This window comes from Anolis carolinensis, chromosome 2 (genome assembly GCF_035594765.1).
Source record: "Anolis carolinensis isolate JA03-04 chromosome 2, rAnoCar3.1.pri, whole genome shotgun sequence".
Classification (NCBI taxonomy): domain Eukaryota; kingdom Metazoa; phylum Chordata; class Lepidosauria; order Squamata; family Dactyloidae; genus Anolis; species Anolis carolinensis.
The window spans coordinates 164,260,605-164,288,080 of record NC_085842.1 but is presented as its reverse complement, the minus strand read 5'-3'; the positions used below and the strand labels follow the sequence as shown (position 1 = coordinate 164,288,080).

Genomic DNA, 27,476 nt, shown 5'->3' with positions numbered 1-27,476 from the left:
TCAGTGAGTATGAGAAGACTTCTCTCTGCTTGAGAGACTATGGATGGAGATGACGACAGACTGTGGATGGAAATGAATAGAACAGACAATGCTAGGAATGGGCCAAGTCTGGTAGCCTCCGATATATTCTTAAAATCCAGCAATAGGTACAAGGCAAATGCACAAAGGCTGAGTCCTTACATAACTTCAGTGCACATTGTTCACATCTCATTCTAGTAACAAAATTAGGAACCATTCCAAAGACCCTGATGAATCCAGGGATGGAAGACATGTGGACCTCCAGATCTTGTTGGGTTGCAACTGTCATCAGCCAAAGGTAGCAAAATCAGTGGTGACTTGCAATGAGAGACGCAAGCTAGCAACATTTGAAGAACCTTAAGTACACCATCATTGACCTAATTCTATTATTTCCTCATAAGCCTGAATTCCTTTTGGTACTACAAGGAAGGTGTGTTTGAATGAAAAACTATCCAGAAGTGAAAAGGTTAAGATGACCTCCCTTATTCACTGCTGGTTCTGTGTTCAGGACTGATGACATTCATCAAAACCATTCCTGCATATGTTATTTGGTAGGCTTGGGTCAGAATCAGTTTAAATGAAAATGATTTATAATATTTGATGGTCCATTTTATATAATATACGAAAACAGAACATGGGTAAGGGAGTCGCAAAGCCCAGTAAAATGTATTAAGGGAGCCAGATTTTATCAGTTCCTGGAAAGGAAGGAGGTAAGTCCGCAATATACCTGAGGCAGGGATCTGTCATGTCTTTTTCTGTCCATTTTTTTGGGAAAGTTTTCAAGGCTCCTCCTCCAGAGAGGGCCTTGCCGGGAATTTGCTTTCCCAGCAGCACTTACATAGGACGGGCATTGAAAAGTCTCCAAGTTTCTCTTGGAGAATAATGGAAGTTGTACATTTCTCTTTCTCTCTCTGTTTCTCAGCCAATAAAAAGCCAGGTTGTGTCCATGCTCTGATTGGCTGAGAATGGACACTATCAGTGACTACAATTCCCAGAACCCTCTCTTGCAGTTTGTCTTATTTAAAAAAATGTTATGGTTAAAAATTAAAATAATTCTAAAAAGTCAGTAGATTGGTGAATTGTTTTGAAACTTGGCAGGCCTGCAGTTGTAAATGGGGTCTAAAACTGAGGTAGGTTTCATGCAGATAGGCCATAAGATGACTAAGGATTGAGTCTTTAAAGTTTCCCAAAGATTCCCAATGGGCCAAATCTTTGCCCAGTGAAAATGGCAACAACCTTCCCGATTCGAGGAACTTCCTGGTAAACAGAATGAGGGGTCAACCAACACTGGACCCTAAAACAGCATGCCTTTTGGTCAAATTGCACACCTCTGCTATTTCGGAATAAGCCTGTAATAATAATAAAACGTTTCTTTTAAAGAAAGGAAATCTCATGAAAAGATGCATGAAAGATACAGTTAGGCCCATGCCTGCATTTTAGATCAAATAGCAATAGACTGTACAAGGAAATATTATGTAGAGAAAATGTTTCTTTATATATCTTAACATTGTATGTAATAACCATTCCTACAATGGCTTACAGTTACAGCCAAATCATTAGCCTCATCCCCTGGCTTGTTCTCATCCTTCTGCCCTCCAGAAAATGAAAATTACCAGCCAATTCACCTGGGTACACTTCACCTGAACATACATAACAGATTTGCTTAGTGGTTATGGGGAGAAGGTTGACCCAACCCATTGTGCTTGGGCACAAACCAATTCCGAGAAGTGTAGTATATAGCCTAAGTTGGTACAAACTACATACTAGCAAAGAAATATACCTTTGGTAATTTGCAGTGAACAGCATCATCTAACAAAGACCACCTATCCACTGTTTCTCTCTCAAGTTTTGGAGCTTAAGAACCTTGCCTCTAATACAGTTGATCAAAAATGTTTCACATTTCATCAAAGAGGTAACAGAAAGAAAGCTGGTCTTCAGTGAAGTATTTATCACACAATGTCGGCAGGATAATTGATGCAGGGCAGAGAATCACATTTTCACACATATAAAAGGCAATTATATCTTCATCTCTTTAAAATACCTTGCATAGTACCAAATTACAGAAAGACACAAACAGCAATTGTTCAATGTGTTGTCGAAGGCTTTCTTGCAATGAGGGTGGGGTTGGTGATTCCAACAGTGTGCTGTAATTTTATTAGGAAGCCAAACCCGCTGGCTCCAGTTTTGTTAATGGCTTTGGCGAGTCACCATCCTCATCATTTTCAATGCCATATCACCTTGGTCAGCTGGCACCTAACATAAAAAGAGTAAGACAATTTGAGAAGCTGCAGATACTTCCTCAATTGAGCACAAACACATCAGCCCATCTCCCAAAAGCAAGAAACTCATTCCCATCTTTTACAGTGTTTGCTTATCCTGATTTAAAAACAACACGTCAAAGAGATCACTTAAGAGTTTTCTAGACTGTTTTGAGGAGGAAGAGACATTTTCAACAGAACCTATACCTTTTAGAATCTCTGATTTCAATGCCTGAGAGTTCAACCCAGCCCTGGGTAATTCTCCCATGCTATTACACTATGTTACACGATTTTTGTCCCTGGGTTATAAATGTCATTTCCTAATTGGTTCTATAATTAAAACATGGAAAAGATTTATTAAACTTCTGCACATTTTGCTATAGTTTTTCAATGAACATTTGATAACAGTCTCAACCAATTCAACATAGTTTGTGGCAGCCACAAAAAAGTTTCTGGAGTATAACAACTACTGTCAAAGTAAGTATCGCACAATGAAACAGGAAATAACACTTTCAAACCAGGAACAGAAAAAATTCACATTTTGTTACATAGTGTTATGGTCAAATGAAAGACCTCTGCTTACTGCAACTTGAGCTCTTAAATAGGAATGATATCAGCATGTCTGCTTTAGCAGTCTCTGTGTTGTACAAAACAGTACTATCAGTCTGGGCATGGAAAACTTTGTTTGCACCCCCTCTCCTGTATGTATAACATGTTGAAAAAGATTTTGCCATTTGAGAGCTGCTAATATTTTAATAATATGTTCAGCCAATACCTTCCTTACTCCTTGAAAAACCAGGATCATTATAAGAACCTTCTCTTTTAACTTTACTGCTGTGAGAGATCACATTAGAGTATATGAAGATTCTCCATATAAATAGCTATACCAATAGAGTTTTTTAAATGTGTCAGAAGTGACTTGAGAACATACTGGAAGCCGCTTCTGGTGTGAGAGAATGGGTTGTCTACAGAGACCTTGCCCAGGGGACGCCTGGATGTGTTACCATCCTGCTGGGAGGCTTCTCTCATGTCCCTGCAAGCTAGAGCTGACAGACAGGAGCTCACACCGACTCGCAAATTCGAACTGCCAACCTTTAGGTTAGCAACCCAATCTTCAGGTCAGCAGTTCAGCCGGCATAAGAGTTTAACCTATTGCACCACTGCGCCTCCTTACCTATAGAATATCACACTAGCTTTCTGCTACCTATTATTACCACATACACCGTTTCTCAATCATTGCAATTAATTGATTGCAACAGAAGCATTCAAAACATAAGTTTTTTAATAAAAAACACTGACTTTTCCCTTCAAAGCCAGAGAAGTGCACTTACCATGTGCCCAGCCTTCAGGATCCAGAAGAAATCTAAATTCTCATAGGACTTATGGAAAGCAGCTGTCTCTGTGGATTCTGGGCAGGCATATAATGCCTGCCAGTTTTGTGCACTGAATTTTTTCAAGTTGGGCCACTTCAGTTTCCGAAGCCAGGCTTCTTGGCCTGAATGTATAAGGGAAAAAGATAGTTTTTTCAAAGAAATGCTCAAGAGAAAGACCAGCATCCAGTTCTGCCAAGGCTTGAAACAACATTAGCGGGACATGTAATTTATTCTTCTGTCCCAAGGTACATTTCCTCATCCATCATCTCTTTCTTTCAACCTAAGAACAAATCCATCTATCCTAAGTCAAATACAATACACACTTCACAACAACAATGATAAACGGCTTTGAAAGCAATTAAATTGAAAAATTTAACATTTTCACATCAAAACTTTAAAGTCCAGTCTCAAAATTTACAATATCTCTTGTTTGTCTTTACCCTCTATTCTAGGTGGTCACTGTAAAAGGAAAATATCATCATAAACACCCACTCCGACTGACTAGCAGTTGTTACATGCACTTAAATTTTGATTGCTAGCTAGATTTTAATATGAGGCTATGTCTGTCAATCATCCTGTAATATTAGGTTATAATGATTGCTTTAGGTCACTTGCCAAGTATTAACTACCCTGTAAATACCGGGCAACTGTGCTATTCAAATGTCATGTTACTTACCATCTTCTAATGTAAAATACTAAAAGCAAGTGAAAAATGTCATTGGATGCCAGTTATCCAACATACCAAGAGATAAAAGACTAGATTTGATTTCAAATGAATTCGAAACAATCCAAGCTTCAAACTCAGCACAATTTAACACAGCTAGTAGAGTAGCAGATTCTGAACATTCATTTTAATATTTTAGTAAGTGTGCCAGTTTGTTTGCATGTGTAAGTAACTATTGTTGTTTTGCTTTCAGAAGCTATGCTAAGAATTTCTGAGGAAAAAGAATGTCTAGAAATGGTTTAATTAAATACAGTAGAGTCTCACTTATCCAACGTTCTGGATTATCCAATGCATTTTTGTAGTCAATGTTTTCAATACATCGTGATATTTTGGTGCTAAATTCGTAAATACAGTAATTACTACATAGCATTACTGCATATTGAACTACTTTTTCTGTCAAATTTGTTGTATAACATGTTTTAGTGCTTTATTTGTAAAACCATAACCTAATTTGATGTTTAATAGGCTTTTCCTTAATCCCTCCTTATTATCCAACATATTCGCTTATCCAACATTCTGCCAGCCTGTTTATGTTGGATAAGTGAGAGACTACTGTAATGCTAAATCAAATTCTGCAATCACAAAGATATGGAGCAGGGAGAATGAGTGAGCCCCAGGTTCGGGTATATACATTTGTTTTACATTTAAAATGTATTTTGGTGTAAAACATGGTACTAAAGATAGTAACCAGAAATGAAGGAGTGATATAATAGGAATACTGTAGATGTTCAAAAGGTGGTTTGCAATTCCCATTACATGATCATTGAAGACATACCTGAGTAAATGCTATGAATATTTGACTGAGGCCAAACAATACATTGACCATTTAATGCAATATGAAGCTTCAAACTTTGGTGGCCAGACAATAAGCTCCCACGACAATGTGTGAAAGAAACCCCTTAATGCATAACAGGGCTCTGTGGTTTGTGTCATCACTATCTGGGCCTCAATCTGGTTCCAGGAGTTCCTATATAATAATCTACAATGTGAAATTATTTTCTACATTGCTAGTTTGAAACTGAATTAAATGGTCAGCATAGATGGAACATAAGTAGAACATGGATGGAAATTTATAGGCTTCCACTCTGTCCACAAAATAAAAATCTATCCTATCTATAAACCTTTGGGGCCTCTTCCCCTCCTTTGTGAGCACCCCCTTTCATCAGTTTCTTGTTTCTTCTTCTCTACTAGATATTTCTCCCTCAATCCATTGCGTATGTTGATACATTCTTGTCTTTATTTCATTATTCTGCTATTGTTCCCTGGGCTTCCCTACCTCACAGAATTTCAGCTTTTCTATTCGCATCTTGTTTTTACCGTGCTTGCATAATTCTAAAATTCAGGCCAAACTGCCTATTTTTCCTTTCCTTACAGAAGTGAATATTCTGTAGCTGATTATACTATTTCCTGAGCTCATAAAACATTCATTAACACTCAACCCATCTTTTCTCCCACCCAGTCGCTATTAGGCTTTGCTGTTACAAGTACTGTCTAATACAGACAATACATCGTACTAGTAAATATTCATTTTTAGTCTTATAAAGTACTCAGGGGTTATAGTCTTAAGAATAAATAAATAAAGCAACTACTTGTTCCATCTTCCACATATGAAGACCTGTGAAATTTGAGGTAGTAAATGGCTTACCTCAACAAACAAAAGTTAAATCCCAGTTTTAATGAACTCATAACTATGGGCCCTTCCAGACAGGCCCTTTGTCCCAGAATCTGATCCCAGGTTTTCTGCTTATCCCAGATTATCTGGCAGTGCAGACTCATATAATCCATCTTAAATCAGAAAACCTGGGATCAGATCCTGGGATATAGGGTCTATCTGGAAGGGCCCTATGTCATAAATTATTCCTTCTTCTTTGAGTATCTCCATACCATGGGCACAGTGCACAGGAGCTCTACTTTATGACCTGTCATTTCACTTTCTATTACTAGAAAGCACTGCCTAGCAGCACTGCCATTGTTGACTTACTCTCATGAGGTAATAGCCTCACCTATTGTAGAAACAATGAGATCCAACTGTCCATTATAAACGGTAACGTTGACGTTGGCCTCCAGCAATTCATCCACAATATCAATTGCATGCTTCATGAAGTCTTCAGCCATATTCATAAACACATTTTGGGCTTGGCCTGGAGAGGAAAGGCAAAACGTGGAACATTTCTTGGTCATGCATAACAACCTGAAAGTAAATGTGTCACTATTTCCGCCGAGTAAGAATGCTTTCACATGCTTTCTTAAAACCATCCTGACAAGATGGACTTTGCCTGATATTGATCACAACTGATATGAGAAAATGTAATTTCAGTCCCCTCAGAACAGAAAAAGGAGACTAGGACACATATTCTATCAAAAAGACTGACCACATTACATTCTGAACAGGCTAAAGAGTAGGAAGTATTGATTGTCTTTCCAAATGGTCTTTAGATATATTTATTTATTATTTACAACATTTCTACCACGCCTTTCTCTACCCCGGAGGGGACTTGATGTCTTAAAAACAATGTACAATTAAAATGAACATTTAAATAGAATAATAAAATACATTAAAATAATCAGAAGCATATAAATAATACAATCACAATTAATCACATAATCCACAAGCATAATCTGGGCTGTTCCTACAGTCATTGCATATCTTAAAAGATATCTTAAATATCTTTATATCTTAAAGATATTAACCAAGACCATACCTCCCCATTTCACATGGTCTGGAATTATTTTCAGCTTCTTTCTGATGGGCCCATTCATCAAGTCACTCAACTTGTCTTTATGTTGATATTGAACATGACGCTGGAAGAGTTTTACTTGAGAGAGAGAGACAAAGTGTATTTGGAAGATTTGTATTAGATAGTTTTTTCCGAGAGCAAACAACTTTGATTTAAAAGTCTGCTGCCCTTTCCTTTAGAAACTTCAAAGGACTTTACAGTATAAAAGTTGTACTTTGGTAAAGCTCAAAATCAAATTAGGAAATATTTTGTAGCACATCTAACCCAGAGGAGAAAATATTCTACAGCAGAAATGAAATTAAAAGGCATCACAATGAGAAACAAGACCCAGGAAAAATTCCTTGGTGACCATTACTTCATATAACCCAGTATAGCTCCTGGAACAAAACATAAATGTTGTACAAAAAGTGGGATATTTGTCACTCAGTGTGAATGTGGAAGGAAATTTACATGAGACAAAACAAAAGGCAAGTGAAGGTATCGTTTGTGTTCCTACACTTTTTATCTTGCCCACCAATTTCCCCCTAGAAATCTCTCTTCTCTGCCTTTCCAAGAATTGGGCTACATGAGACCTGAAAGCAAACTAACAAGGAGAAACATGGCTCCTTCATCTCTGCAAGTCTTCTTCTCCCACCTTTCTAGCTCACTTTTGCCAAGGTAAGCTGCATAGCTACATAAGATTTCAAAGATCTGGAAACCAGGCTTAATGAGGAACAACTGAGAGAACTGGGTGTGTTTACTGGGTTGCTGTGAGTTTTCCGGGCTGTATGGTCATGTTCCAGAAGCATTCTCTCCTGACATTTTGCCCACATCTATGGCAGGCATCCTCAGAGGTTTTGAGGTCTGTTGGAAATTAGGCAAGGGGGGTTACTTAGCAAGTTTCCAACAGACCTCACAACCTCTGAGGAATATGGCCATACAGCCTGGAAAACTCACAGCAATTTAGTGATTCCAGCCATAAAAGCCTTCGACAACACATTGGATGTGTTTAGCCTGGAGAAGAGAAGACTGAGATGGGATATCTTTAAATATCTGAAATGATGTCATGAAGAAGATGAAGCAAAGTTGTTTTCAGCTGTTCTACAGATAGATTGTTCAATGTACAAGAAAAGAAATTATACCTCAACATCAAGAAGAAACTTCTTTACTGTTAAGACCTGTTCAACAGTGCCTTGCCAGGTGATAGCTTGTCCTTCTTTAGAAGTCTTTAAACACAGCTTGGTTGGGCATCTCTAGTTGTATACTCTTGTACTGAAGGGAGTTGGACTACATAGCCTTTGCAAACTCTTCTAGTTCTTTTATGATTCCTTATTTATGTTTTTTTTCATTAGGAAAATCCATGGTAAAACAATCAGATTCAATTCCTAGTCCCACTGGGCAGAACATCTACAATCTTTAAGGTAAAGGTTTCCCCTGACGTCAAGTCCAGTCATGTCTGACTCTGGGGGTTGGTGCTCATCTCCATTTCTAAGCCGAAGAGCCGGCGTTGTCCGCAGACACCTCCAAGGTCATGTGGCTGGCATGACTGCATGGAGCGCCGTTACCTTCCTGCCGGAGTGGTACCTATTGATCTACTCACATTGGCATGTTTTCGAACTGCTAGGTTGGCAGAAGCTGGAGCTGACAGCGGCTGCTCCCGCCGCTCCCGGGGTTTGAACCTGCGACCTTTCGGTCTGCAAGTTCAGCAGCTCAGTGCTTTAACACACTTCGCCACCGGGGCTCCTACAATCTTTAGGCCCCCATTTATGAGTGATCACCATTACACCTACTTTTCCTGAGGCCCAAGTTAGCCAGTTACAGTCTCATTGTTGACCGGCAGAATAATTACTTCATTGTAGTATTTACTTTTTATATTTGCAAATTTTGGAGTTCTTATTGTGTTCATTATTGTGATTGTAGGAAATGTTACATAAATGTGTGAAATAAAATGATAGATTAAAACAAAAATAAGGGTGTAGCTTGCTTCAAAAACTATTGTTCCCAAGGAGAGATAAGTGCTAAACCCATTTAAGATCTATAGAGTAGGGTTGGCCTTGATCTTTCAAGTACAAATCCCAGTACAAAGAGGTTTTTAGCAGCAGGGGAATAAATCTTTTCAAATAATTGTTTCTCAGAAAGCAAACTCTGTTTCTTTTTCTCTCTGAACTTACAGAAGGGGAACATTTCGCTTTCTGAAGATGCCACAGCCACCTTTGAAGGACTTTCATGAGTAAGAATGTTATAGAAATTCACACCATTTGTGTTCTAAAAAAGAAGAAGAGGAAACACAGTAAAAACAGCCAGAATAATTACATCTTATCAGAAGGATTGGTTGCATTGCTGCATTACCCCCTTCCACACAAATTTTTCCACTACACACAATTCAGAACAACTACAAGACATCAAGGAGAAAAGAATTCCTGTTTCTTTAACCTTGGTGCAGAAGATGCCAATGAGTTAAATGCACTTTTTCCTGTCTTGGTGTAATAAGTCAAAATGTCATCTTCTACACAAGCGATGAAAAGGAACAAGAGCCTTGTATTCAGTCTTTGCTCTGCCTGTTGCTAGTCAACTGAATCTGGAGAGACAAATCCCTTCTGCTTCTCCTCTACTGATAGGCAGGACTTCAAAAGGCTACACCAACAATGAAACTCCCACATAGAAAATGATGGTGTTTACTACTGTAGGGAGCATGGGCAGTTTTATCATCAAGACATACTTTTAAACTGGAATAAACCAGAGCTTTCCAGACCTAAAAATGTTAGCGACTCATTTTTAGACATGCAGCATTTTGCAACACAGTAATTAAGTTTTACTAGCAAACCAGAGGTTAAACCAACCCCTTATATGGTTACATAAACTGTAAAAACAAAATTACAGGGGCTGGGCTTTAGCACAGCAGGTTAATCACCAAGCCGAAATAAATCTTGCCAACCAGAAGGTTGACAGTTCGAAGCCCGGGTCAGGGTGAGCTCCTGACCTTTAGCCCAGCTTCTGCCTATCTAACAGTTTGAAAACAAATGTGAGTAGATAAACAGGAACCGCATTAAAGTGGGGAGGCATTTAGGCTTGGCATTTTGATCAGAAGGAAGAAGTTTACAAACAAAGAAAGTTCTTTGACAGGGAGATAAAGTGACAGCACCCCCCAGTGGCCGAAACTTAGCACTGCTTCCAAAAGATGCCGAAAGATGGGAAAGCCTATGTATTCCTTTATCTGTTGTCTGTCTTGTCACTATTATAATCGGCATTAAATGTTAGTCATATATGTGTTCTGTGATCCGCCCTGAGTCCCCTTCAGGGCGAAAAGGGTGGAATATAAATGCTGTAATTAAATAAATAAATAAATAAAATACATGGGGACACAACATATCTGATGAAAACCTTTCATTTATATATTTTAAAAAATATATGATCTATTGCTTATTTCACATAGACTCAGAGACTTCTCATTACATTTGCACGACACACCTACACACTGCCACAGACATACTACTGCAACACAGTTTGGAAAGCTCTGGTATAAAACCCCTTCCCTAGGAATCATGAGAAATATTTTTAGTTTTCTGATTTTTAAAAACAATCTGGGTAGGTTGGAGTCCTTTTGGCTTTCCCAAATGGCTGGGAGAGGCTCCCTGCCCCTTTTTCTAATATTAAAAGGTGTCATCAAGATGTGAAAAGAAAATATCTTCCTCCTATCCCCTAATGAATATGCTCATTGAATTCCATGCAAAACAGTCACTTTACCTCTTCGATGATATCCTCTGCCTTACTCCAAAGTAACGTAGCCAATTTGAATTGCTTTTTGTTCATCGCATCCAGGATCTTTTTAGCAGCAGTAGTCACTTCCTTCAAACCTTTGTCATCAAGCAAAGACTGCAGCACAGACATAGAAAACAAAACAAAAACAGGAACAGTTGTATATTAGCCTCTAATATACAACTACAGTAGAGTCTCACTTATCCAACATAAACGGGCTGGCAGAATGTTGGATAAGTGAATATGTTGGATAATAAGGAGGGATTAAGGAAAACCTATTAAAAATCAAATTAGGTTATGATTTTACAAATTAAGCACCCAAACATCATGTTATACAACAAATTTGACAGAAAAAGTAGTTCAGTATGCAGTAATGCTATGTAGTAATTACTGTATTTACGAATTTAGCACCAAAATATCATGATGTATTGAAAACATTGACTACAAAAATGTGTTGGATAATCCAGAACGTTGGATAAGCAAGTGTTGGATAAGTGAGACTCTACTGTACTGTCTAATGAAGATAAGTGAGCAGCTTACCATGTTGCCTTATTTGCAACACCAGGCGAGAACATTTATGTAAGTATTTTAAATGAATTGTCAAGAGTTGGAAATACTACTCATTAATTTGGATAAATAGACAATGAGAAAATATTGGAACTAACTACTATGTAATGTATTTCAGGGCCCTTCCATGCAACCATATAACCCAGAATATCACAACAGAATAACCCACAATATCTGCTTTGAACTGGAATATCTGAGTCCACACTGCCATAAATCCCAGTTCAAAGCAGATATTGTGGGATTTTATTCAGCTGTGTGGAAGGTGTCTCAATTATCCATTGTAAATTAAATGCAAAGCAGGGGATTAATCTCTCTCATATGTATTGTATATAGATTAACCTCTGGCTATACTCAATAAATATTTATTGCATCATATAGTGGATATTTTGGCTATAATCCAACCAGATGCTGGGAACAAACAAGGGGGCAGTTTTTATTCCCCCCCCAAGAACATCTGGCTGTTTGCCTTTGGAAGACAAGCGTCCTGGATTAGATCTGTTCTAACCCAACAATTCTCATGAAAAGTGAAGGTGTGAAAAGAGAAGATACAGTGGCACACACCACTGACCTAGTAAAGACTTACCGTGCTGTAAAGATAAGGCCCCCAGGACAGCACAGAATCTAAAGGGTACAAAAATTAAGAACAGTAATGATGCAGTAAACTTTTTGAACAGTAGAGCTGGGCACTGAGCAAAACCTACCAGAATCTCTGCTTAAACTGCCCATCTTTAATTGGAAGAAATCTCATTCCCGTTCCCTCAAGACTTCTGTAAACATACCTAGAGGAGAAATCCACGAATCACCCAGGCCGACTCCAAGAAAATTGCATTTTATTGTTCCAGCTTGAATAGCCTTGAGGGAAAATGAAAGATAGAGAAAAAATACAAATTTGTGTCCAGACAGTTTAAAGCAGCACAGAACAGAAATACATACTTTTTATGTATAGCCAAGCCAACTTGATTTTTTTTAAATCGTATCAGAAGTGACTTGAGAACATACTGCAAGTCGCTTCTGGTGTGAGAGAATTGGCTGTCTACAGAGACATGGCCCAGGGGGCCTTTCTCATGTCCCCACAAGCTAGAACTGACGGGAGCTAATCCCATCTTGTGGATTCGAATCACCACACTTCAGCTCAGCAACACAACCTTCAGGTCAGCAGTTTAGCTGGCACAAGGATTTAATCCATTTAAGCCAATTTGATGATATGTATTGTCAATCCCTCCCAAGAACATACTGTATTTTCTGGCGTATAAGACTACTTTTTAACTCAGGAAAAACTCAAAAGTCAGTGGTCGTCTTATATGCCAGGTGTCGTCTTGTAGAGCGGGTGCTGAAACTTCCGAGCTGGATTGGAGAATCTGCGGTCGCCGCATATGGTGGGAGAAACTCAAAAATGGCCGTGGCCGCATCCCCACCATATGTGGCAACTGTATGAAAGCAGCAAGGACAGTGCTGTACAAGTACGGAAGAAGAAAATCCATTCACCAGGATTCGTGAAAAGAAGTGATTTAACATGGTCCCGATGATGAGGTGAGGGGGCACCTCACTGGGAAGGTGTAAGTGAAGGGTGGAGCAAGCTGCAGGTGTCCAGGATACCCAGGGTATGGAAAAAAGAGGTAGAGTGGCGCTGTGCCCAGAAAAACACACCTCTTTCACCCGTGTGGCCTGCCCTTGTATCCTATTACCATATCTCCTTCTCTGCCTCTCAGATCTCGCTCCTGAGAACTGCAATGAAGTGGTGCAGGTGCACATGTGTGAGATCTGAGAGGCAGAGAAAGAGGTATGGTAATAGGATGCAAAGGCGGGCCAGATGGGTGAAAGAGACATGTTTGCGCTACCACTCTGATAGTCTTTTTATTTGGTGTGCATTGGAAGAGGGATAGTCTTATACGGCGAGTATATCCCAAACTCTATATTTTAACTGGAAAAGTTGGAAGTTGTCTTATACGCTGGTAAATACGGTATGTATAGTTAGCCCTCTGTATCCATGAATTCTGCATCCATGGATTCAACCACCTACACCTTTAAATTTTTAAAAAGTGAGATAATTTTATTATAAAAGTAACATTTAAGTCTAGACATGTCCAACTCTGAGGGTTGGTGCTCATTTCTAAGCCAAAAGGAGGTGTTGTCCATAGACACCTCTTAGGTCATGTGGCCAGCATGACTGCATGGAGTGTCATTACCTTTCTGTCAGAGCAGTACCTATTGATCTACTCACATTTGCATGTTTTCAAACTGCTAGGTTGGCAGAAGCTGGGGCTAATAGCGGGAGCCCACTCTGCTCCCCAGATTCAAACCGGTGACATTTTGGTCAGCAAGCTCAGCAGCTCAGTGGTTTAATCTGCTGCGCTACCGAGGGCTCCAATTTTATTATAACATTCTATATAATGTGAATTGAGCATCCATGGATTTTGGTAGCCATGGGGGGCACCTGGAACCAAATTGCATTAGATGTTCTCCTGTAGTTTTTTTAATCCAGAAGTAACATTTAGAAGATTTGCTATCAAACTGTTTTTGCCAATTGTTGGTGTGGTTTCAAGTTCAACTAAGGAAAAACAGAGTCTTTAACTGGTGCTAAAGCAACTGAGAGAGCCCTGTGGCAACTCTTTGGTGTTTATGCTGAAACAGATGAATATAACCATCCTCTCATTCCAGAAAATAGCAGCGTCCAGTGGCAAAATGGGCTAAACCCTTGTGCTGGCAGGTCTGATGACCGACAGGGGAGAGCAGGTGAGTTCTCTCTGTCAGCTCCAGCTCCCCAGCATTTTTTAATTTATTTAATAGGATGAAGGCTCAAAACCACAACACAAAATTTTAGCATATAGTTTTCATGCAGAGCATAACCAGATTCAGTCTGAGAGATTTCAGATAAAGGCTTTTGACTGAGGCCCTGGGAACACTTGATAGTCAAAGGAAACATACAGACAAACCTTACTTAACAAAACCTCTGAGGGTGTATCTACTCACCATAGAATTAATTAGTTTGACACCATTTTAACTGCCATAGCTCTGTGCTATAGAATCATGGGAGTTGTAGTTTGGTGAGACACCAGCACTCTTTGACAGAAGAGGATAAAGATCTTCCAGGACTGCAACTCCCATGATCCCATAGCATTGCGCCATGGCAGTTAAAGTGGTGCCAGAATGCATTAATTCTACAAGTATAGATGCACTCTGAAAAAAACTACTTTTTAACCAAGTTCTTAGATGCCTGCCCAGTTCCCCTTTTCTTCTTCTTGTCCTCTGTTTAGGTAAAAGGCATTTTAAAAGCAGCATTGGGAGGATGGTGAAGGAAGGATGCAGAAATACATACTTTCAGTTTTTGATATTGCAGCGTGTGACAGTAAAAATTGCAATAGAAGCTTGTACAGAGAAAGAATGAGATTCTGCTCTGTTTGATCCTACTTTAGCTATGTATGTTGCCTACAACAGGCAAGGAAAATAGCAGCTGCCTTCAGTATCCCCTACTCAATGTCCATGAACAGTAAGACAGAAAGAAAAGGGGAAAACAGATAAGCCTAGCTCACCATCTATGCCCAGCACGTTAAAGAAGATAGAAATCATGAGAAAAATTGATATTGTTGGGGGGCGGGGAGGAGGAGAAGGTTTCAATGATCTCTAGAAAGTTCAAAATATTTTTGCTTGCTTATGCTTACCTGGCCTGGTTATTTTATTTCACATATGCATAGTGTTAATTTTGGATAGAAAGTTTGCTGAAACATGCTGAACTGCTCTTTTATTGTAGTGCAGTGGTTCTCAACCTGTGAGTCCCCAGATGTTTTGGCCTTCAACTCCCCAAAATCCTAACAGCTGGTAAACTGGCTGGGATTCCTGGGAGTTGTAGGCCAAAACACCTGGGGACCCACAGGCTGAGAACCACTGCTGTAGTGCATAACTCAACTCTATGTTTTCCATGTTATTCCTACTTCTGGTACCATATTTTCTAGGAACACTGACGTATATCTGTGCTATCTGTAATAGGTCTATATCTATGTATCTGTAGTAGGCACTAGGCCAGATAAACAACTGACTTGATATAATACAGTTTCCGATGTTTTACATTTCAGCATCACTCATACATACTGTTATGGTTGAGCGTTATGGCTCCAATACTGGGAGACGTGGTCGTAAGACTCCTCGAGAGTCAGACTCTCTTGAGGAGCGAGAGAGGAAACGGCTGCGGGACTTATTTGCAGAACCAACAGACGAAGACTCCTTTGAGGGTTTTACCGAGGGAATGGAGGAAGAGGTGGTTAGCTCAGAGGAGGATGACATGGAATGGACTCGTGTGAGGGAGGATTTGGGTGTCACCGGCAATGCTAGTATGGGAGGCGACTGGCGGGTTGCAGGATCGGACCCGTGGACGAGTTGGAGGGATGGAACGGGATCAACAGCTGGGGATGCTGTGGGGCGTAGTCAAAGGTGTTTTAGCTCTGATGAGGATGATGATGATGAGGCACCTGGAATTAGGGTAACAGCTGACAGTGATGAGGAGTTGTAAACTGGCATAAAATGGGGTTTAGAATCCAGGGCTAATTGCGTTGGGCAAAGTAATCTGGACGAACGCTTGGGCTCTTGTTGGGAATTTCCTGAAGACGGGTGTGTTTCGTTTGCTGAATACGTAAGTTACCAAGGACACTGGGCATAGACGGCGGGAGGAACTGTGTGGGCTTTTGTTGTGCAACCTGTGTTTAATCTTATTAGCTTGGACCTCCGTCGTCTTCTTGACGGACATTATTTGCCTATTCTGGATTGACGCTGGACTGACTGACTGACTACGACCTCGGACTACCCCTTCTGTGGCTTTCGGTGGAATTGGTGAACCAAAGACATCTGTACCTGGCTTTCGACCTCAGACCGGACTGGGACCCTGCTGACCGTTCTACCCTGATTGAAGTGCCTGGATCCGGATTCCGTTTGTTGCACGGAGGAGTAACACCCTTAGTTACTCATTTGCAGCCTTCGAATAGCAGAGAGGAATCTGCTGCCAGCTTTTTATGTTTCTTTGAATCCTTGTTTATCAACTTTTGTTTGTTTAAATTGCCGGGCTGAAGTAAGCATTTTCTGTTTAACCCGGATTAAACTCCCGTTTAATCCGGTTTATCTTTTGAACCGCTTTTAGTATCAGCGGAGTCTTTTTTGTGTATCTTTTACACTGAAGGCAAGTGTTTGCCTAGTCCTTTGTTTCATACGGGCACTTTTTAGTTCTGTAACTTTAATAAACTGTGTTGAACTTTATCTGGTGGCGTTCTGTCTGTGACACATACCACACATACATATGCATATGCACATCATTAAAATAAAATTTCAAAGGCAGCCAGGAAGGTGAATGATAAATTTATGAGCTGACTCAGTATTCACCTTACTGGTGTGCAGAGTTTTGTGTCATACTTCTCCAACTTGGTGCCTTCCAGATGTTTTGGCCTCATCTCCCCTGACTGCTATGATTATGTAGATGATAAGTGCAAGTTGTATTTTAAAACACATAGTGGGTTCCAAGTTAAGGATTTTTAAAAGAAATTACTAGAGGAAGTGCTTTCACGCTTATTACTCTTAAAGTAGTATGAAACTTATTTTGCTCCCTCCCTTATTTTTTATCTTCAGGGGTTTACAAGCAAGAACTTAAATACTCCTCACCATTTCCTCATCCTTTATTTAACTCCAGGGATCTTAGCTATTGCGTTTCACAGCTCCATGAACCTCAGGCCCCTTCTACACTGCCCTATAAAATTCATATTATCTGCTTTGAACTGGATTATATGACAGTGTAGCTAATATAATCCAGTTCAAAGCAGATTATTTGGATTATCTATTTTGATAATTTGGATTATATGGCAGGCTAGAATAAGCCTCAGTCTTCCAAATCCTGGTCTAATGCTGAACTCTATATCAAACTGACCCCGATTACAAGTTAAGAATCCATGGTAAATCCATGTGTTAGATTTGTATCACTCCCTGCACCCATTGATTGTTGCTGAAGATACACCCAAATAGGTCCACTACCAACAAAGAATCAATACATTTTAGCAAGAAAGTATGGAGTCCTCAGTGGCAAAATGGGTTAACCCTTGTGCCAACAGGACTGCTGACCGACAGGTTGGCGGTTCGAATGTGGGGAGAGTAGGTGAGTTCCCTCTGTCAGCTCCAGCTCCTCATGTGGGGACATGAGAGAAGCCTCCCACAAATATGGTAAAACATCAAACATCCGGGCATCCTCTGGGCAATATCCTTACAGACTGCCAATTCTCTCACACCAGAAGCGACCTGCAGTCTCTCAAGTTGCTCCTAACACAAAAAAAGGAAGAAAGGGTTTGCTTTACCTTGTGAAGCTCCAAAGCAATAGCAGCTGCCATTTTTCCTCCATAAGATTCTGAGAAGATGTAGAAAGGGATTTGCTACAAGAGAAGTCACATGATAACAGTTAAGACTTTGAGCTTTGTACACTTCATTAATGCTCCAGACATAAATAAACCCTTTTTTGTGGTGCACATCAACACAACAAAAGCAAACAAGCAAAGTTTAGAAACATCCAGTAAAACCAGATGTGAAGGACAGATTAAGACTCTGGGTATAAAATACTTTTATTCCAGAAACACATTTCACTTTTGGAAATGTTCTCTGCTACTGCTGCATCAATGGGTTCCCTGCTGTTTTCATAGAAGCAATAGCTACGAAAACTTTGAAGGGGTTTTGCCATGGAAATGCAAGCCACCAAACATCCTTACCTGGAATTCTGTCTTTGACTTGAAGAACTCTCTAAGAACTACCATCATATCTGAAGAGACAGTGCAGAGATCGGTGGCATAGGCGAGGGTGTCATTCACATAACTGTATCCAGTGCCAACAGGGTTGTCGACAAAAAGGACACTCGCTGCCTGCAGCTGTGCCGCCAAAAGAAAGTAGAGAAAACCTTTATTCATATCAGCAGTGCACAAACTCATGTTGTAGTTAAGTGAGGGTTTAGCAATGCATGCAGTGAAACATGGCAATGCATGCAGTGAAAAGAAACCATACATAGTATGACCGTCTTATCCGTGGATTCAATATCCATCCAAACACACACACACACAAAATATATTTTCCTCCTGGAAGTGTTTGTGGGCCTTTCTGGGTCATCCAGTGTGATTCCAGGCCAAATACAGTCAAAATATAGGATTTATTATTATCCACAGGGGTCTTGGAGTATAACACCCGAGGATATGGGGAATCACATTCATGTTTGTTTCTGTGGATTTCAACTTATGAAGTTAAAAAAACAGTGTTTTGTAAGTGGATTAATCTCAGTTTTTAGGCACTGGTTTATGGTGTATAAACAGAAGGAAAATTAAGGTGAAAGCTCACAATATGTACTTTTGCCAAAGGCTTTTGTGGCTGAAATCACTGGGTTGCTGTGAGTTTTCCGGGATGTATGGCCATGGTCCAGAAGCATTCTCTCCTGATGTTTCGCCTGTATCCATGGCAGGCATTCTCAGAGGTTGTGAGGTCTGAGGAGGTCTGTCATAGATGCAGGTGAAACGTCAGGAGAGAATGCTTCTGGAACATGGCCATACAGCCCAAAAACTCACAGCAACCCAATATATACGTTTTCTATATTAACTTTCAGACTTTTTTGGTAAACAGCTCCCAGATTTCCTTATTCAGCATAAGTGTTATAAAATGCTTCACTCACTACATTTTTCTTTGATAGACTCGCGTGAAAAGCACAGGAATGATACAAGTTTAAACATGGCAACTTTGGTGGCACAAATGGGTGCTTGAGGAAAATATCAAGATCCCTAAATGTGTGGACTAAAAACAAACAAGCCACATTCGGACTGAAGGTAAAGTCTCGAATTTTGTTCCTGGTTTGTTTGTTTTGTGGGTTTTTTTCATGGTTTTCAATTGTGTTAAAACAATCTGACCAGGGAAACTAGTATAAAAAGCTTCAGATTGTACCCAGAGGTGACAGGAAAAAAAACTTGGAAAAAGAAAATGTGTATGAATCTGCAAAATAAAACTGCAAAAGAAATTTGTCTTTTCAATCAATCTACATGCACTCACAAAAATAAATAATAATGTTGCAAATAAAAGCATTATTTAGATATTACGATCTGGAAGAGCCCTTCAGCTTAAATACCATAGAACTCATCTCATCTGCTTCTTGTCTACAAATTTAAGTATCTAATTATGTGAACAAAGAAAGCTAACTGCTTAAATGAAAAGTAAAAATTGAATTTTCTAGTCATATACTGCAGCATGGAGCCCCCGATGGCACAGTGGGTTGAACCGCTGAGCTGCTGAACTTGCTGACTAATAGGTCGATGGTTTGAATCCAGGGAGTGGGGTGAATGCCTGCTGTTAGCCCCAGCTTCTGCCAACCTAGCAGTTTGAAAACATACAAATGTCAGTAGATCAATAGGTACTGCTCCGGCGGGAAGGCAACAGTGCTCTATGCAGTCTACAAGCAACACCAGCTCTTCGGCTTAGAAATAGAGATGAGCACCACCCCCCAGAGTCAGACACGACTACAGTTAATGTCAAGGGGAAACCTTTACTTATGCTACAGCACATACGTACCCAGGTTGTCCTTCTTGGTTTTAGATCAGCATCTAAAGGGCCAATCTCTTCAAAGTTCCCATAGCCACAGCCTGATGCCCCAGGGCCTCCCTACAAACCCAGAACAGATTGGAAAAGAAGAGAAAACATGTCAGAAAATATGTTTCTTTGTCTCTACAAAACCTCTTAGATGCAGTCAGCCATTGTTCGTTTTTAAAAAAGGTAAAAATAGGTATCTCCAGAGGAAACAATGCAAATTTGTAGCTGTTCCAGAAATAGTTCTCCTTAGAGAAAACTATAATAACATGCACATATAGTCCTACTTGGAACTAGAAGTGGCAACTAAGGAATAATCTGAGCCCAGCATTGGTTTGCAAGGCTACAATATATATGCTCATCCTCTAAAGCAGTGGTTCTCAACCTGTGGGTCTCCAGGTGTTTTGGCCTACAACTCCCAGAAATCCCAGCCAGTTTACCAGCTGTTAGGATTTCTGGGGGTTTAAAGCCAAAACATCTGGGGACCCACAGGTTGAGAACCACTGTTCCAAAGTGAGTATGGAGAATATGTGCTCCCACTCCCAATGTTATTGGAACTACAGCCACCGTAATGTTTCACCCTTAGATTGTGAGGACTCCCAGAAGTTGCAGACCAACACCCATTGTGGCAGGGCAAAGCTGCTTCCATATGTGCAGCACTACTATTTAACAAGGAATTGTGCAGCAATTCTGACCTCTCCTCTCACCAATGTCATTGCTTAACAAATATTTTGCTGCAGGAGAAAAAAAAGAGGCTACACAAGGAAGATGCTGAGTTTTTGATCTCTTTGTCACTTGGCTGGAATCAAGTAAAGATTTCCACACTTTTGATAATGAGGGAGGTGTGCTTCCAGGCCAGGGAGAGGGCAACAGAGAAAGCTATCAAGTGGTAATTCCCGAAAATCTGATCCTTTAGGTGTTTTGGACTTCAGCTCCCAATAGCCCCAGCTACTCTGGCCAATGATCAGAGATTATGGGTTCTGAAGTCTAAACATCTGGAAAACCAGTGCTTAGAAAACACTGCTATAGAGATGTGACATTTTATTTCTTTGTAGCAAAGTCACTGCTGTCAACACAGTTAGCTGCTACAAAAATGAATCTGGCATCACTTTGCCATAAATTACACCAGCCATCCTGTGTAAACATACCTGAAGCCACATAATAAGAGGAAACTTTGTGAAATTCTGGGTCGGGTTGTCGGCATAATACAGCCACCAGAACATGCTCGCATTGCTTCTGACAGGAACATAGCCCCAGGCCTGCTTTGGTTCTTTGGGTTCCTTTATCAAATAACCTAGAAGGAAAAGCATCAAATACCAAAATTCACAAAAGCCCAGCTGGAAAGGCAGGGAAAGCCCAGCAAAAGCTAGAATAAGTTATAACTAAAACCAGATAAGCAAACATTTGCTTATTTTCTTGTCCTCAGTGAGAATTGATGTCTCAACACATCAAGATTGAAAAGGTCAATAATTGCATATTTTTTCACAAACTTTTTTTTTTGCATGACTACTTGTAAAATCCACCAAAATAGCTCTGAGGTAAAAATTGTCAAAACGCATAAAACTCTCAGTATTTGTGCCTTTAATGACAGGAACTGGCAAAAACACCTGAGTATTCATTGCCGAAGAAAATGATGGAATTCATAGTCACTATAAATTGACAGATGACTTGGAGACACATATATAAACACAAGCCCATAAAATTCTGTACCATAATCAGTAGAAATGTGTATTTCAGGAATAACAAAATGAGGTGAGAAAGAAGATAAGCACCTTTCTCTGTCATGATCTGCAAGACATCACAACATTGCTTAATTCTCTTCTCTTAGTGACACAAGGGCTGTAACATTAAAGTCCAATATTGCCAGCAAACAAATTGCATGGTACAAGAATACGATTGCCACACACCTCTTCGTCATTCATGTGGCTTGTTTTAATAGCTTTGAGACTGGCAAGAAGTCAACAAGTACCACTATCCCAAGTTGAGAAAGCAACATCCCTTCAAAGGCATGAAGACAATTCAGTGCCACTTTCCTTCACATCATAGACAGACTCAGGAACTCATCACATGGAGGTCCAGAAGCCTGGGGACAGCAGGGGAAACTGTGAAGCAGCGTCCAACTTCATCCCCTTATGGTTGTGAGTTTTGAGCTGCCATCCCATGAAGTTTCTGTGCTGTCCCCGGCTTCCTTGCATGCTGTCCCCAGCTTCTTCAATGAGAAGATTGGTAGTAACTGACTTCTCAGGACTCCCTCTTAAGTGTACTGCCAGCACGGAGCTACACCGGAAGTAGCCCTGCATCATTTGACTCCATCCCGGCAGTGTGCTAAGACAGGGAAAGTTATCTGTCTGGTGAAGTGGAAAGTGCATCCCTCCAGCTGCTGTTTGACTACAACTCCCATTGCCAATGGTGAGAAATGATGGGAGCTGCAGTCTACCAACACCTGGAGAGATACACCTTGGCCATCATTGCTTTATGCTTTATTTGTCCATTGGTTCACAACAGCACTAATGTTAGAGAACACAGATGGAGCTCCTTTGCCCATCTTGATCCCAAATTACAACTTCTAGAAACCCTCTGGCTATTGGCTAGAACTGCTGAAAGATGAAGTCCAATACCACCTGGAGCCAATTTTTGGGAACCAAGCATATAATGATATGAGGAAGTTTCACCATTTAACAAACTTCTATATGCTATCACTTGATGGAGCATTGTGACAGCCTAGTGTTTCATCCAGGCTGCTACAACGAAAACCTTCTGTAAGGATTTGCAAGTCACATCTGTCTGTTTGAACCTTCAGAGAAGAAAGGCTATCACATGGCTTCCATCCCAGAGGTATGTACATTCATACTGATGTTATCTTATATCAAAATGTCTCATAGTATCACCCAGAGGCATTATGGAGACTGGCCTGAATACACCCAGAATGATGCACATTGTTTTCAGGCACTTGAGTCCTAAGTACTGTTACTTGGAGATAAGCCTAACTTTAACAGGATGCAACTACAGAGGAATTTCACCCTGCCTTCTTAAATAAAAGATGGTCTGGTCTAAACATGCAGAAAAATCTTAACATGCCTAAGAAGCAGGGGTAGGGACAGCCCTCTACTAAAGGTTAAGAATCCCTTATCTGAAGTACTTGGGACAAAAACATTCTTGTTTTTGAATATCTCTATCTGTATTTGCATATATGTACAAATGATGGAACCCAAGTCAAAACTTGGCATTCATTTCTGTTTCTTATGCATAGCGTGAAGCTTTGATATGGAACTGAAAGTTTCACTAAACACAGAAGCTATGGACTACCAGTATTTTCAGGCTGTATAAGGAGGAAACATATGAATGTGACTTTTCTTACTTTGTCACAACAAGAATTTCCTTTTCTGCACAGCTGTGTATATTTATATTTCTGGCCTCTTTCACATCTCACAATCCCAGTGGTTCTCAACCTGCTGTGGCTCCTCGGGTGTTTTGGCTTACAACTTCCAGAAATCCCAGCCAGTTTACCAGCTGTTAGGATTTCTGGGAGTTGAAGGCCAAAACATCTGGGGACCCACAGGTTGAGGACCACTGAACCATCCTTTCCTTGGCTATTTGTAGGCCCAGCATGAATCACTGGCAAAATGGCTACCATCTTCCCATTAACATACATGACTAAGACTAATAGCAAGCAGTACCTCCACCAGAAATCTCTTTCTTTAAGATATGGATGAAGATAGTTTGCTTCTCGCTATGTTTTGGACTAAACTTCCACAGTTCCTTACCACTCCATGCTAGCGATTATGGGAAAAGAAACTCAAACATCTGGAAAGCAACTCCCCTTTTAGATTTTCTGCTCTTAATCCTATTTATTATCTATCTTGCAGGTTGCTTTTATTGTGATTAATACCACCATTTTGTTAAACTTCTTTAAAATGATGCCCATCCAAACAGTCCATATTTTCCTTTTCTGTCCCAATGGAGAGAGATGGAGATTGCAGAGCTCAGAAGAGTGCTTTTTGGATTACAGCTCCAACATTTAAGGAAGCAAGGGGGCTGGCCATGCAAACTGGAGCAGTTCTGGGAGTTGAAGTCAAAAAACACTTTTCCAAAGACTATGGAAAGGATGAAAGTGGGCAGTGCCACATTAGTGTTGGCGTATGTGCAGAAAGAAAGTCTTAAGCAGACCAGGTTTCACTCTGGCAAAACATAATTTGAAAAACACATGTGTAGAAACCAAATCCTTTGACAGAGCCTCGCTCCATTCTATAGGTTTCCAATCCACTCCCCATCAGTTTTCATAAGCTTCCACCAGCCAGGCACTCTAAAAACTTCATGCCACAGCAATCCTGTTGAAGCCAATGCAACTACTTGGTGCAGTTTCTCCACCCGTGTGTAGGAGGAAAGCTATAGTTGTAAATGAACCACTCCCAGAGAATCGCCACCTCTTCTTGGATGGTTACATCGTCCTTGGGCAGAAATTCAACAGGTGAAATTCATAACTAAAGATTTTAGTGGTAACAATTACTCCTGTCGAATTGCTACATCAAATTCCTTGGTGCAGTATATAACTAAAGATTTTTACCGACCGTAATTACTCCTGGTTACATTTCTATATCAAAGTCACTGTCTTTTCAGAGAAGAATGGCTGCTCCAAGATAGGAGTGAGCATATCATTGACATAAACACCCATCAACCCTTGGTGAGGATTGAGAGAGTTGTCATCAAAAAGAATCTAGAGCAGAGCTTTCCAAACTGTGTTGTCGCAACATGTTGGTGTGTCGGCTACAGTGTGTAGGTGTGTCACACAAATGTAGTAAGAAACTTCTGAGTATGTGAAATAAATAATACATCATATATGTAGATATATATATCTGAAAGGTTTCTGTGCGAAAAGTTGTGTCCCTATATATTTAACCATTATAATTTATGTATGTGTCCATATCTGCTATCCTGGTTGGTTTATTTATTTACTTACTTCATTTATACTCTGTCTTTCTCACCCCACAGGGGACTCAAGGCGGCTTACAGACACCAGCAAAATTAAATGCTGAATATTAATATAACAATAAAAACATACTCTATCCAACTACAGTAGAGTCTCACTTATCCAATACTCGCTTATCCAAGGTTCTGGATTATCCAAGGCATTTTTGTAGTCATTGTTTTCAATATATCATGATATTTTGGTGCTAAATTTGTAAATACAGTAATTACAACATAACATTACTGTGCATTGAACTACTTTTTCTGTCAAATTTGTTGTATAACATGATGTTTTGGTGCTTAATTTGTAAAATCATAACCTAATTTGATGTTTAATAGGCTTTTCCTTAATCTCTCCTTACTATCCAAGATATTCGCTTATCCAAGGTTCTCCCGGCCCATTTGGCTTGGATAAGTGAGACTCTACTGTATAAACAGTTAAAATGCATGAGCAAATAAAAATATAGAACAATAAAACAGATTAAATCATATAAAGTGCTTGATTCCATTAATCCATATTCATAATCCTTATCCACAATATCTTATTCTCCAAACACCTGTGTACAGAGCCAGATCTTTATCTTTTTTCTGAAGACCAGAAGAGATGGGGTTTGCCTGATGTTGCTGGGGAGAGAGTTCCACAGCTGAGGGGCCACCACTGAGAAGTCCCTGTCTCTTGTCCCCACCAATCTGCTTGCAAAGAAGGCGGGACCAAGATCCCCAGCAGATCTTAAAACTCTAGTTGGCTCATAAGGGGAGATGCTTTCCATTTGCCGAACCTCTGGTTTGCCAGTAAAACCACATTTCATTACTATGTTGTGAAATGATACATGTCTAAAAAGTGTGTCACCAATTTGAAATGTTTGCAAAGCTCTGATCTAGACCAGTGGTTCTCAACCTGTGGGTCCCCAAGTGTTTTGGCCTACAACTCCCAGAAATCCCACCCATTTTACCAGCTGTTAGGAGTTGAAGGCCAAAACATCTGGGGACCCACAGGTTGGAAACCACTGATCTAGAGGGTCAAATCTTGTCCTACCCTCCTCTGAGAGAAATAGAGTTATTTTGCACCTCTGAAGATTTCTTTTTCTTGGAATGTGTTGAATGTGGTCTAAAATATTGATTTCTGTAAGCCACCCTGAGTCCCCTCAGAGAGAGGGAGCAGAGTATAAATAAAAATGTATAAGGTAAAGGTTTTCCCCTAACGTTAAGTCCAGTCATGTCCGACTCGGGGGGTTGGTGCTCATCTCCATTTCTAAGCCGAAGAGCCGGCGTTGTCCGTAGACACTTCCAAGGACATGTGGCTGGCATGACTGCATGGAGCGCCGTTACCTTCCCTATTGATCTACTCACATTTGCATGTTTTTGAACTGCTAGGTTGGCAGGAGCTGGGGCTAACAGCAGGCGCTCATTCCGCTCCCGGGATTTGAACCTGGCACCTTTTGGTCCACAATTCAGCAGCTCAGCGCTTTAACACACTGTACCACCAGGGGCCCCAAAATGTATTACTATACATTATTATTATTATTAAAAAGAAAAGTATTCTTTTCACCCACATCTATGGCCGGCATTCCCAGAGGTTGTGCGGTTTCACAACCTCTAAGGATGCCTGCCATAGATGTAGGCAAAACATCAGGAGAAAATGCTTCTGAAACATAGCCATACAGCCCAGAAAACTCACAGCAACCTAAAAATCCATTTATCATCACCACCCTTGTTTTCAGACATCAAGGGAGAAATGAGTCCAAGAAAAGGAGAACCAACCCTAATAAAAGCAGGGAAAATTACACTACAGAAGACCATTTTTGTTCCTGGGTTATAAATGTCACTTCCTAATTGGCTCGATGATAAAAACATGAGAAAAAATTTATTAAATTGCATGCAGGACATCCTGCTGCACATTTTGCTTTAGTTTTTCAATGAATATCTCATGGAGTCTCAATCAATTCAACAGAGTTTGTGGCAGCCACAAAAACGAAATTTTGGAGTATAACAACTACTTTCAAAGTAAGTACTGCACAATTAAAGAGGAAATAACACTTTCAAATCAGGCACAGAACATTTTTTTCAAATTTTGTGACATAGTGTTATCTGTATCGGTGAACCCTAGCTAAATGAGGCTCATATCAATTGAACCGCAGCTGGATTGGCGTTCCCTCTCTTAAACAGCTTGAGACAGAAACTCACACTTTTGGAAAATCCGGCTCCCATTGAGACTTACCTGAACTCAGAGTCAGCAGAGAGAGCAGCAGAACCGGACACGGACTTGGCAACATCTTTGCAAAATCCTAGCCCTGTTTTCCTGGCTGGAAATCATATGACTGCAGTTCCTTGTCAGCTGCCTCTGAGAGGGGGAAGTGGCGATGAAGCCCTTATATAAAGGGAAACAGCAGCCCTGCCTTGCTCGGGGGCGCCCTCTTTCGCCCACAGTGTGCATCTACACTGCACTTCGACACTATTTTAACTGACCTGACTCAATGCTACAGAATCCTGGGAGTTGTAGCTTCACATTTCTTTAGCCTTCTCT

General features: G+C 40.2%; 1 protein-coding gene across 1 annotated transcript; it reads right to left on the bottom strand.

Moving 5' to 3' along the window:
* Positions 1-92: 92 nt before the first annotated feature.
* On the bottom strand, positions 93-27,326 carry scpep1 (serine carboxypeptidase 1). Its single transcript, XM_008114379.2, has 13 exons — positions 27,171-27,326; positions 21,136-21,281; positions 19,973-20,062; positions 18,142-18,297; positions 17,737-17,811; positions 12,193-12,265; positions 11,997-12,034; positions 10,835-10,963; positions 9,262-9,355; positions 7,076-7,189; positions 6,377-6,514; positions 3,608-3,771; positions 93-2,271 (listed from the first exon to the last, which is right to left on the bottom strand). Exons 1-13 carry the CDS (start codon positions 27,223-27,225, stop codon positions 2,206-2,208), a joined length of 1,338 nt encoding a protein of 445 aa, XP_008112586.1. The 5' UTR covers positions 27,226-27,326; the 3' UTR covers positions 93-2,205.
* Between the last annotated feature and the right edge of the window lie 150 nt (positions 27,327-27,476).